At 67.4% G+C, this 12,180-nt stretch overlaps 2 protein-coding genes across 2 annotated transcripts; both read left to right on the forward strand.

Moving 5' to 3' along the window:
• Positions 1-1,205: 1,205 nt before the first annotated feature.
• TYMP (thymidine phosphorylase) lies at positions 1,206-8,169 on the forward strand. The gene is made up of 9 exons (XM_073328985.2): positions 1,206-1,627; positions 2,681-2,883; positions 3,264-3,362; positions 3,808-3,937; positions 4,515-4,633; positions 5,178-5,340; positions 6,434-6,664; positions 6,969-7,109; positions 7,820-8,169. The coding sequence occupies exons 1-9, from the start codon at positions 1,342-1,344 to the stop codon at positions 8,032-8,034; spliced, it is 1,587 nt and encodes a 528-aa protein (XP_073185086.2). The 5' UTR covers positions 1,206-1,341; the 3' UTR covers positions 8,035-8,169.
• Positions 8,170-9,298: 1,129 nt separating this feature from the next.
• On the forward strand, positions 9,299-11,818 carry SCO2 (synthesis of cytochrome C oxidase 2). Its single transcript, XM_073328988.2, has 2 exons — positions 9,299-9,436; positions 10,771-11,818. The coding sequence occupies exon 2, from the start codon at positions 10,782-10,784 to the stop codon at positions 11,769-11,771; it is 990 nt and encodes a 329-aa protein (XP_073185089.1). The 5' UTR covers positions 9,299-9,436; positions 10,771-10,781; the 3' UTR covers positions 11,772-11,818.
• The last annotated feature ends 362 nt before the right edge of the window (positions 11,819-12,180 follow it).

Raw genomic sequence — 12,180 nt, forward strand, 5'->3', positions numbered from 1 at the left:
GAGATTCCACCCCCTCCCTAGGTAACACATTCCAGTGCCTCACCACCCTCCTAGTGAAATCGTGTTTCCTGATATCCAACCTATACCTCCCCCACTGCAACTTGAGACTGTTACTTTCCTCCCCACATCACCTCCCCACGGCCGAGCCAGTACAAGCCACGCTGAGCTGGGCTTGGATTTAATCTTGGCCGACTCTGTGCAACCCCAGCCCGCAATTTGTGTCTTCTCTGAGTCCTCCCTCTGGTCCCGTCCCCGTGCGACGGGCCCCTGTGTCTAGAGCTCAGGAAGGGTGGTCTCCTTGTGCAGGCACTGAACAGGGACTCTGAAGATCTAAGCTGAGTCCCCGCAGACTCCTTGTGTGACCCTGGCCATGCCCTTGTGTCTCCCAGTGCCTCAGTTCCCCTCTGTAACATGGGGACCACAGCACTGCCCTCCCTCACTGGAGAGTTGGGGCCATAAATCCAGTAACAAGGGTGAGGAGCTCAGAACTATGGCTGGGTCATATAAGTACCTGGAGAGAGATGGAAGGTCCTCAGCTGATTACAGAGAGCCTAGGTGGGTGGATTTCTGGCCCAGTCCGCACTGGCTGATGGCATTAAGCTATTACTGTCCTTGCATACCTCGGCTCCATTGAGGGCAGGAGCTGCCCAAATGGGCCTCACAAGGCCAATTTAGGTCACCTGACCAGCCTGGAGCCCAGAGAGAGAGAAAAAAATTACTTCTAACATACCCTTGGACTTCAGACACTGGGCAGCCCACCTGTCCCCATGCCCCGCAAACAAGGACAGCTCCCTGGCTTGGCAGCATCCTCTGGGAAGAGAGCCAGGAAACTGGATTTAATGAAGGGGGATTTCACAGGCACCTGTCCCCCTGAACAGCACCCACACCCCAGCTGAGAGGGGAGAGGGCCCAGTGCCTGGCGCTGCCGGGGAACTCTGGCCCAGGGCATCAGGGCAAACCGCTCCTCTGAGGGAGAGAGGCCTGGGTCTTCTGTGTGCCCTGAGATTTGAACCATGGTTGCAGGGGGCCCTGGGGGTTCACCCCAGGGAGGGTTCCCCGGGCTAGGGTCACCTTAAACCCGCCCAGACGGCTGATCTCGGGGCTGGAGCAGCAGGTCCAACTCCCCCCCGGCCGGGTGTCCCCGGCATGACTCTAACTAAGCCCCGATTGGCTGAGCCACATGGGAGTTTCCCAACACACCTCTCCCGGCCCGGGACGGCCCGGGGCAGCGGGGCCCTTCAGCCAGGATTGGTCCCGGGAGAGGGGCGCGGTCGGGGCAGAGCCAGCGGCTTCCCCGGGGCAGGGACGCCTGGAGACCGGCCCCGGGCCAGTGTTCGCCCCATGTCCCAGCGAGCGGGCTCCCGGCCGGGACCCGAGTCCCCGCCTGGGGTCTCTCCGCTGAGCGCCCCGCGGGACCGGGCAGCGCCCTCCGCAGTCCCCGCCTGCCGCCCATGCCCCGGCCCTGTCCCCGCAGCGCCCGGCCCCATGGACCGGCCCGGCCCGGGCTCGGGCAGCAGCTTCCCGGCGCTGATCCGCAAGAAGCGGGACGGGGAGACGCTGCGGGATGAGGAGATTCGCCACTTCGTCCGGGCCGTGACCCGCGGGGGGCTCCAAGAGGGGCAGATGGGTGAGATGGGCCGGGCACCCCCAGAGCCGACCCGGGGACCTCGGCGGGGGCGGGCGCGAGGGTCCCGGGGGGGTGGTCCCAGGGGGGTACTTCCTGGGGAGATGGGGAGCCCAGGGGGCAGGGGGGGCAGGGGGCGATGGGGAACAGGGGTTAGGTCCTGGGGGGATGGAGGACCCAGGGGGAAGGCAGGTCCTGGGGGTGGGGGATGCAGGGGGCAGGTGGATTCTGGAGAGATGGGGATTAGGTCCTGGGGGGATGAGGAACAGAGCAGGCAGGCAAGTCCAGAGGGGAGGGAGACAGGGGTAAGGTCTTGAGGGTATGGGGGACCCAGGGGGCACGCGGGTCCTTGGAGGGATGGGGAACAGGAGTTAGGTCCTGGGGGTGGGGGATGCAGGGAGCAGGTGGGTCCTGGAGAGATGGGGATTAGGTCCTGGGGGGATGAGGAACAGAGCAGGCAGGCAAGTCCAGAGGGGAGGGAGACAGGGGTAAGGTCTTGAGGGTATGGGGGACCCAGGGGGCACGCGGGTCCTTGGAGGGATGGGGAACAGGAGTTAGGTCCTGGGGGGATGGAGGACCCAGGGGGAAGGCAGGTCCTGGGGGTGGGGGATGCAGGGGTCAGGTGGATTCTGGAGAGATGGGGATTAGGTCTTGGGGGGACAGGGGACACAGGGGGCAGGCAGGTCCCTGGCAGGATGGGGACCAGGGGTCTCTGCTCTGAGCTGAGAAATGGGCTCCCAGACTGAGTTGGACGTGGATCCTAGGGGAGCCCCGTCTGCTTTGGCCCCGACGCAGCGATGGGCTGGTTCTGCCCAGGACAGGAGGCCCTAAAGTGCCTGGAGTTAATTGCTCCCCTGGGGGGGGACAGGGTCGGCAGAGCCCACCCCAGGAGCTGTGACTCCCGCCCATCCCCTCCTCTCCCCACAACACACCCCAGCCTGCCCATTCCCAGACCTGTGCGACCCTGGACCATCACACCCTGCCCAGTTCCCATCAGTGCATCCCCCCGAGCTCTGCCTCCAACCCCCGGTACTCAGCCCTGGCTCTGTCCCCCAGGGGCCATGCTGATGGCCATCCGGCTGCGGGGCATGGATCCGGACGAGACGCTGACTCTGACCCGGGAGATGGTGGTGTCGGGAAGGGTCCTGGAGTGGCCTGACAGCTGGCAGAGGCTCCTGGTTGACAAACACTCCACAGGGGGCGTGGGAGACAAGGTCAGCCTGCCCCTGGCCCCGGCCCTGGCTGCCTGCGGCTGCAAGGTGAGTGCCAGGGCCCGGCAGCCTCTGCTCCCTGCGCAGAGGCCCGAGTGGGGCCCAGGGGTTCATGGCAACCCCACGCGCCTGCCCGGGTCCCCATAGCCATGCCTAGAAGGGTGGAGATGAAGATGGGTGTGCTGGGAACCCGGAGAGGCCTGTGTCTCTCAGCAGGTGGGGCTGGCAGCGTGATAGTGGGTACACCCAGGGGCCCTGCAGCTGGCCTGGGTCTGCCATTGTACAACTGCCAGCAGAGATGGGTGCCCTGGCAGAGCCTCTGCCCGGTGTGCGTTCCCTTTGGCACCAAGGAAAGGGGCTCATCCCTCCCCATCTCTCCTGCCCGGCTGCCTCTCACCAGGGCCTGTGGCTTTTTCCTCCCCTGCCAGGTGCCCATGATCAGTGGCCGGGGTCTGGGCCATACCGGGGGCACGCTGGACAAGCTGGAGTCCGTGCCAGGGTTCAACATCTCTCAGAGCTCCGAGCAGGTGAGGGGCCGCAGCAGGGGCTGAGTCCGTGCCAGGGGAGGGAGACCCGAGGGCCTGCCTGGTATTGTGCTGCCCCCAATCCGGTGCCCCGTGCCTCTGGGACAATGGGAGGGGGCACAGAGCAAGCATCCATAGGGGCTCAGCCCATGAAAGGGGTGTCTGATGGAGGCAGGGGGAGACCTGAGACGGGGGAGAGCCAGTCAGTGCCTTGGTGCTCCCCTCATCCAGGCTTCTCACTGAGCCCCTCAGACAGCTGGGCATCCTGCGCCCAGTGCCTCTGCCCATCACCAGGGGCGGGCATCCAGGCTCTGCCCACCTCCTGGCACAGGCCAGCTGCTTTGCACTTGGCTGTTGCCCAGAAAGGGCCCTGCTGGGGTAACTGGCCGCACCTGGCTTTGGGGGGTGCATGGGGTCACACACTGACAGCCCCTCCCCACTGCTGCAGATGAGGAGCATCCTGGAATGTGTGGGGTGCTGCATTGTGGGGCAAAGCGAGGATCTGGTCCCAGCAGACAAGGTGCTCTACGGCCTGCGGGACGTCACGGCCACCATCGACAGCCTGCCCCTCATCACAGGTACCACAGCAACTGCCCCCATCCTGACGCCTGGCTGCCTCCCCCGGGGCCTTTGCAAGGGGCAGAGGAAAGTGGGGTGGCACCGATGGGGCAGGCGTCCCTGGAATCTACACTGTGGCTGCCCCCTTGGGGTGGCAGAGCCCGCAAGGCGCAGTGGGAGCCAACGCTCTTCACCCAGTCAGCGATGTCTGAGATCCAGGGGGGACTGGGAATGGTGAGGACTGTGGGGGGCCCAGGAGGCTGCCCGTTGGGCTGGGAGACCCACGTTCAGAGAGAAGAGAGCTGACCTCTCACCCCAAAGTCCAGCCCCCACCAACCCTGGTGTGAACTCCTTCCCCTTGGGCTGGCTCAGAGCAAAGAGCTCACCCCTTGTGCCGTGCATGGCGTCACTGCCCAGCAGCGGGTCGGCCAGCGGAGGGTGCCAGGGGACTCGCAGGAGCGGAGACGGTCGGTGGGAGCCAGAGAGCAGAAATCAAGGCAGGGCGTGGCAGCAGTCCCCGGGGCAGCAGCGCCCTGCCCCAGCAATGGAGGTGCCCAGGCCTCCCCATCTCTGAACCGGCTCCCCCTGACTCTGCAGCTTCCATTCTGAGCAAGAAGGCAGCAGAGAAGGTCTCGGCCCTGGTGCTGGACGTGAAGTTTGGCAGCGCTGCCCTCTACACCAGCCTGGAGAGCGCCCGGACCCTGGCCCAGAGACTGGTGAACACCCAGACCCGCCAACCCTGGGACAGGGGGCACAGCCATCCCCACGCACCCCAGGAGCCCCGAGTGGCCTGACCTCCTCCCTACTCTGCTTGCAGGCTCCTCCTGTCCGCCCACAATCCCTGTGCTGACTGGCCTCCCCGGCCCTCTCCCTATGGGGCTAGAGGCCTCCTGCAGGTCCCTGACACCGGGAGCCGTGCCCCGTTCCCATGCCTGTGCCACAGGGGCGGGCGACCTGTGCTCTGGCACAAAGGGAGCTGAGACGTGTCCGTCACTCCAAGACAACCCCCAGAGAAAGGTCTGTTCTTCCCGGGGAGCCGAGTCTGCCATGTGCAGCAGGACGGCAAGGTGAGGCCAGGCCAGGCCGGGCAGGGCAGGAAGGGGGGATGCTGGCACCATCAGCCAGCCACACGGTCTGCAGCCCCCGTGAGATGGTGATGCAGGGTGGGAGCTACCCCCCGTCCCCTGGGGAGATGCCAGGCTCCTGTCCCCAGGCCCAGCTGTCCCAAACACTCTCGGCCCCTCCCTCCCATCCCTGCAGGTGTCGGTGGGCAGCCAGCTGGGGATCTGCACGGTGGCCATGCTCAGCAAGATGGATGGGCCTCTTGGGCAGCGCGTGGGCCACTCCCTGGAGGTGCTGGAGGCCCTGCAATGCCTGGAGGGCCAGGGGCCGGCGGATCTGCACCAGCTGGTCACCACGCTAGGTGTGGGGAGCTCAGGAATTGCAGTGCTGGGGGAGACAACAGCTGCCCGAGGGTTAATGCCATGAACATGGGCGGCAGGTGACCCGGGGGCTTTGGGAGGCTAGCTCTTAGCTGGACCGCCCCATCTGCCCAGGGGCCCCATACCTCCCACCCTCCTTCCCCCACCGGAGCCCAGAGCCCCCCCACCAGCCCCGGGCCACCCGAGTACTCCCCACTCCCCTCAGCCCTGAATCCCCAGGCAGGTAAGCAGCTGAGCGCGTCCCCCAGCACGGCAGGCAGTGCAGCTCCAGCCCCCGAAGGCCAGGCGGGCGGGCAGCTCGAGCCCTGGCTCCAGCCACCCAGAATCCCTGGCTGCAGGCTGGCCCCCACTAACCCCAACCCCAGCCGGGGCAAGGACGCCGGAGCCCTCCCAAAAGGTGGGGGTGAAAGCAGCCCCCTGCCTGCCCCCAGCTGCCTGCCCAGCTCTCCCCCAGGGCAGCTCTCCCCGACCCGGCTCCAGCTGGGGGGGCCCTTGGAGCCACAGCCCAGCTATGACAAGAGCCGGGCAGGCAATTGTGGGGAGCCTTGGCAGACCCTGTACCTGCCCGCAGTGCGGGGGGCCCAAGCAGCCCCAGGCCCATGCCCCTGCCCCCCCCCCCCATGCCCCACACCCAGGGCCGTGCGGCTCTTATCTGGGTCAGACTGCGGCTCCGAGGCCCCCCCACAGCCGGAGCCAGGTCAGTGAGACGCGCGGGCCGTGTGAGGAGCCGACGTGGAGGTGCTCGAGTGAACCTCCACACAAAGCGGCCACCTCCTAGCGCCAGCCCTTTGTCCCCTCCTGCCCCTGGCCAGGCTACAGTCATATCCCCCCGCACCCGTGAGGAGAAGTGGGGGGCAGAGCCCAGTAGCTGAGAGCGGCTATGGCCATTGGGCTCCCCGTCACAGCAAGGTGGCTGGGTGGAACGGGGCCCGTGGGCAAGCCTGGGGGCAGGGCGTGTCGGGGACGACGGGACGAGGAGCAGCACCTTGGGGCAGAGGGGCGGGAGGGGGCTGCGGGAGGGAGGGGGGTCTCCGTGGGTAGGAGCGAGACCCCAGCCCCTCTCTCCCTGCGCAGGGGGCAGTCTGCTATGGCAGTGCGGGGAGGCCGGCTCGGTGGGGCAGGGCGCTGCCCGCATCGCAGCCACGCTGGCGGATGGCTCGGCGCTGGGGAAGTTCCAGGCCATGCTGCAGGCCCAGGGGGTGGAGGCCGGCGTGGCCCGGGCCCTGTGCACAGGAACGGAGGAGCAGCGCTACCAGGTGCTCGGCCGGGCTCGGGCCCAGGAGGAGCTGCCCGCGGCCCAGGACGGTAAGCAGGGGCGGGCAACGAGGGTGGGGCAGCCCCAGCCTGCAGGGGGAGCTGCTCTCTGCCCCTCATCGCAATAGGAACCAAGGGAGCCGGTGCTGGGGAGAGGGGCCCAGGCTAGTGCCCCCTGCCCGGGCCCAGAGGGACACCCTTGGGCAAGAGGGGAGGGCAGGCCAGTGGGATAGGCAGCACCTCCATGTCCCCAGATTCCCGCCACCATCCCCACATCTGTGCTCCCTGTGACCCCGGCTCGCAGGCTGGTCTGGTGCCTCAGTAACTGCTGGCCCGTCTCCGCCCTTCTCCCCAGGCACAGTGCAGCGGGTCGAGGCCCTGCCCATCGCCCTGGTGCTGCATGAGCTGGGCGCCGGCCGCACCCAGAAGGGGCAGCCCATCAACCACCTTGTGGGGGCCGAGCTGCTGGTGACGGTGGGGCAGCGCGTGGCTAAAGGTAAGAGCCAAGCGCGCCCCGCCCAGGGCGCCAGCATGCAGGGCTCTCCAACCACCCCCTGCCCTGGGGTCTGCTGCTGGGGCCAGACAAGGGGGCAGAGTCCGGCCAGGACTTCTGTCTATCTTAGGGTTTTATTCCGCTGCCCATTCCCATGGTATCTGACCTGCTCTGGGGCACCCATCCCGAGCTGCGCCCAAGTGCCCTTTGCCTGGCAGTTATTCTGCAGCTGGCAATGCCAGTTCAGTAGTCCAGAGCCTGGGGGCTCACTTGGGTTCCCTTTGCCTGGGAGTAGGTGGCACTTCTGGACTGAGGGCCCCTGGGCTGGAGACTGGCTTGAGGAGGGGAGAGACACCTGGCACTACCCCCTACCAAACTGCAAACGGGGTAACTGGCTGGGATTAGAGCAGGTGGAGGGAGTGGTAGGGACTCGTGAGGAGGGGTGCCCACTTGGAGAGCCCCGACCAGCCCATGACTTCTGAGACCCCAAGAAGACCTGGGACGCGCCTGCGTCCCCTCCCTTGGGTTAGGAACCAGTTGGTTCTACTTTGGGTCCTGTTTTGATCCCATCTCTGCCCAGGAAACGAGGCCCTTGCTGCCCATCCCAGCCCCGGCAGATGCACCCCAAGAGCCCCGCTCCCTCCCAGTGCTGTCCTTCCCCACGCCCAGCAGGGGGTGACAAGTGTCTCAGCCCCTGCCCCCCACCTCTGTAGGTTCACCCTGGATCCGGATTCACTACGACACCCCGGAGCTCAGCAACGATCAGAGACAGACCCTGCAGGGGGCGCTGGTCCTGGCAGGCTCGGAGCCCTTCCTGCCCAGCTGCAAGGTCGCAGAGGTTGTCCTGCCACAGGGCAGCCGGACACTGGAGGAGCTGTCAGAGGAGCAGGGCTTGGGGAGCAGCCAGGAACTGCTCTGCTCCGCCTGAAGGGAGGGATCCCCAGCCGCTGCCCCCATGGACCCTCTGACTCCTGGACAGTGCAACTCGCCACCACCCTTCAGCCCCCCCGGCCAGCCCCTGCCACCATTAACGACTGGGCAATAAAGCGTCTTGCTCTGCTACCCCCAAGGGCCATTTGTGGTAACAGCCTGTCCCTCCCCCTCTGCTGCACTGCAGCCAGATGGTTTGGGCTGGGCCGGACACTTGGCTCTAGGGGTGCTGCCGCCTAGAACGACCCAGCCCGCCCGTCCTGTCACTGGCACCCTCGGGTGTCTGCCTTGCCACCACGATTCAGGCAGGCCGCTCACGTCAGGCTGCCGCAAGCTGCTGTTCTGCCCTCGCCCCCCGTGGGGACAAAGCGACTCCATTCGACACCTTCCTCGACCGCGGGCGGCCTGCACTGGGGTGTTCAACGGGCCACTCCTGGCAAGGGCCCACCCCAGGTCTCTCGACGTGCATGCAGCCCTCCCACTAGGGGTCACGTGCTGGGGCTGGATCGGGCACCCCCAAGTTTGGGGGAGCCATGGGGGGGCATTGCCCCCCATGCCCAACAAAGCCCCCTGGCTGGGGAGGGGCTCTGCAGGGGCATGGGAGACACGCCCAGCAGGGAGCTCTGCAGGAGGGGGGTGTGGGGGACACCCCCAGATGGGGGTGCTGTGCGGGAAGGGGGCACCAATTGGGGGGTTCTGTGGGGGGAGGGTGGACACCCCCAGATGGGGGTTTTCTGTGGGGAGGGGGGCACCCCCAATCTGGGGGCTCTGCAGGAGGGAGGGGACACCCCCAGATGCGGGTTCATAGAATCATAGAAGGTCAGGGTTGGAAGGGACCTCAGGAGGTCATCTAATCTAACCCCCTGCTTGAAGCAGGACCAATCCCCAGTTTTTGCCCCAGATCCCTAAATGGCCCCCTCAAGGTTTGAACTCGCAACCCTGGGTTTAGCAGGCCACTGCTCAAAGCACTGAGCTATCCGGGTTCTGCGGGGGGAGGGACACCCCTAGATGGGGGTTCTGTGTGGGGAGGGGGGAATTGGGGAGCACCGGGGGGGGAGGGGGACACCCCCAGTACAGGGTTCTGTCGGGGGAGGGGTCGAGCCCTCGCAGCCCCGCGCGCGCCCAGCGCTGTGCGGGCAGCGCCCCCTGCTGCCGGCAGGCGGGTATTACACATGAGCCGCGGAGCCCAGAGCGCAGGCGCAGCGTTAGCCCGCCTCTGAGAAGTGCCCGCGCTCTGAGGAGAGGAGGCTGTACAACCACGCATGCGTTGGGCGGGGCCCTGGGTGCGCGTGTTGGCGTTGGGGGATTCGCCACGGCACTTCCTGGTTTGGGCGCGCCCCGCCCCGGCGCGCGCTCGGAGCGAATCTGCCGGTGGAGAGAGAGCACGGCGCTGCCGCCAGGTGGGAGGGGGGAGCTCGGCGCCGGGCTGCGGGTCGGGAGTGGGGGGCACCGGCAGAGCTGGGGGGGCTGGGCTGGGCTAGCGGGGGGCTGCGGCTCGGGAGTGGGGGGCACTGGCTGGGCTGGCGGGGGGCTGCGGGTCGGGAGTGGGGGGCACCGGCAGGGCTGGCGGGGGGCTGCGGGTCGGGAGTGGGGGGCACTGGCTGGGCTGGCGGGGGGCTGCGGGTCGGGAGTGGGGGGCACTGGCTGGGCTGGCGGGGGGCTGCGGGTCGGGAGTGGGGGGCACCGGCAGGGCTGGGGGGGCTGGGCTGGGCTAGCGGGGGGCTGCGGGTCGGGAGTGGGGGGCACCGGCAGAGCTGGGGGGGCTGGGCTGGGCTAGCGGGGGGCTGCGGCTCGGGAGTGGGGGGCACTGGCTGGGCTGGGCTGGCCGGGGGCTGCGGGTCGGGAGTGGGGGGCACCGGCAGAGCTGGGGGGGGCTGTGGGTCGGGAGTGGGGGGCACTGGCAGGGCTGGGCTGGCCGGGGGCTGCGGGTCGGGAGTGGGGGGCACCGGCAGAGCGGGGGGGGGCTGTGGGTCGGGAGTGGGGGGCACCGGCAGAGCGGGGGGGGGGCTGTGGGTCGGGAGCGGGGGGGGGGGCTGTGGGTCGGGAGTGGGGGGCACCGGCAGAGCGGGGGGGGGGCTGTGGGTCGGGAGTGGGGGGCACCGGCAGAGCAGGGGGGGGCTGTGGGTCGGGAGTGGGGGGCACCGGCAGAGCTGGGGGGGCTGGGCTGGGCTAGGCTAGCGGGGGGCTGTGGGTCGGGAGTGGGGGGCACCGGCAGAGCTGGGGGGCTGGGCTGGGCTAGGCTAGCGGGGGGCTGCGGGTCGGGAGTGGGGGGCACCGGCAGAGCTGGGCTGGCGGGGGGCTGTGGGTCGGGAGTGGGGGGCACCGGCAGAGCGGGGGGGGGGCTGTGGGTCGGGAGTGGGGGGCAGGCACCGGCAGAGCTGGGGGAGTGTGGGGCTGGCGTACCAGGGGGCTGTGGGGCATCGGCAGTGCTGGGGGGAGCCCAGTGCTGCAGTGGGAGGGGCGTGGCTGGAAGGCTGGAGCCAGGTCTATCCGCACAGAGCTGAGGGAGGTGAGGGTCGCCCCATGGTCCAGGAGCCTCTAGCCTGAGCTCCAGCGTTACCAGGCTTCTGCTGCCATGCGGGTCTAAAGTCGGTTGTTTCTCCCATCTCTGTTCTGGCTTCCCACGATCTCCCCGGGCCTGGCCCGCAGGCCGCCCACAATTCCCGCAGTGCAGAATGCTACGGATGAGCCCAGCCCAAAACACTCGTTACTTGAGGCTTTTTCGTCCTTTCAGCTTTGCCCAGGATGTTTCAGACCCTCCCGCTCCGGAGCCGCTGGCCCTTTGCCCCATGCGGTGCCCAGCAGCTCAGCCTCCAGGGGAAATCCTGGGCTTTCCGGGAACGTGCCCAGAGACGCCCTCCAGCCGGCTGCGCCAGGTGGTTTGAATCGACAGCCAATAAAACAGTCTGGCCGTCACCCTGCTTAAAAGCCTGGGAAGTTGGCAGTAGCGGGTACACCAAGCCTGCAAGGTGGTTCCCAGGTGCAGCAGCAGGGACTCAGCAGCAAAGGTGGGCAGGTCAGACCCTCTCCTGGAACAGGGTCACCAGGAGACTGTTCGCCCAGGGGCCCCCGTCAACCGGCGGCTCCGCCACACGGATACAGCTGAGGACTCGGCTGCTCATCACCTGCCTCTTTGGGGGGGCAGTCCTGGGTGCGTGGCTCTACATCCGCTCCGAAAAGGAACGGCAGCAGAAGCTGCAGCGCATCCAGGAGCTGAAGAAGCTGGCCATCGGCCAGGGGGACTTCCACCTGGTGGACCACACCGGGCAGCCCCGCTCCAAGGCCGATTTCTTGGGGCAGTGGGTGCTGCTCTACTTCGGCTTCACCCACTGTCCAGACATCTGCCCCGAGGAGCTGGAGAAGATGAGCCAGGTGGTGCAGCTGCTGGACCAGGAGCCACAGCTGCCCCGGGTGCAGCCGGTCTTCATTACGGTGGACCCCGAACGGGACAATGTGGCCGCTGTGGCCAAGTACGTGAAGGAGTTCCACCCGCGCCTGCTGGGGCTGACTGGCCACCCGGAGCACGTGCGGGAGGCTGGCAGGGCCTATCGTGTGTACTACAGCGCCGGGCCCAGGGACGAGGACGATGACTACATTGTTGACCACACGGTGATCATCTACCTGCTCAGCCCCGACGGGCTCTTCCTGGACTACTACAACCGGAGCAAGAGTGAGGCGCAGATCGTCCAGAGCATCAAGGGGCACATGGAGACCTACCAGACGCTCTTCAGCTGAGCACCACACAGCAATAAACGCCCTGCTTGCAGCTAGGGCAGAATGACGGGGCCTGATCTCCTTTCTGTAGCCCAGCACTGCTGCTCCATGCCGAGCGTTGTGAAACAGGCAGCGGGGAAGGGGCCTTCTGCAACTGCAGGGGCTCGGCTCCTCCAGGGCCCCTTCCCTTACAGCCACAGGGGCTCATCTCCTGTGCCAGGTGGGGAGGACCCCCTACAGCCGTAGGGGCTCGGTTCCTCCTGGGCCCGGTGGCCAGGATCCTTCCCCTACAGCCGCAGGGGCTTGTCTCCTCCTGGGCCAGGTGGGCAGGACACAGACAGACACACACACCCCTGCAGCCCCAGGACCCCCTCCCCTTACAGCCACAGGAGCTCCTCTCCTCCTGGGCCAGCTGGGCAGGATCCCCCTG

This window comes from Lepidochelys kempii, chromosome 1 (genome assembly GCF_965140285.1).
Source record: "Lepidochelys kempii isolate rLepKem1 chromosome 1, rLepKem1.hap1, whole genome shotgun sequence".
Classification (NCBI taxonomy): domain Eukaryota; kingdom Metazoa; phylum Chordata; order Testudines; family Cheloniidae; genus Lepidochelys; species Lepidochelys kempii.

What these genes read in the sequence shown, in the direction of transcription:
- TYMP (XM_073328985.2), top strand. Translation starts at nt 1,342, where the DNA reads ATGTCCCAGCGAGCGGGCTCCCGGCCGGGACCCGAGTCCCCGCCTGGG. An exon ending in GGACCCTGGCCCAGAGACTG is followed by an intron (nt 4,634 to 5,177) that starts GTGAACACCCAG and finishes CCATCCCTGCAG; the next exon opens with GTGTCGGTGGGCAGCCAGCT. An exon ending in CCAGCTGGTCACCACGCTAG is followed by an intron (nt 5,341 to 6,433) that starts GTGTGGGGAGCT and finishes CTCCCTGCGCAG; the next exon opens with GGGGCAGTCTGCTATGGCAG.
- SCO2 (XM_073328988.2), top strand. Translation starts at nt 10,782, where the DNA reads ATGTTTCAGACCCTCCCGCTCCGGAGCCGCTGGCCCTTTGCCCCATGC.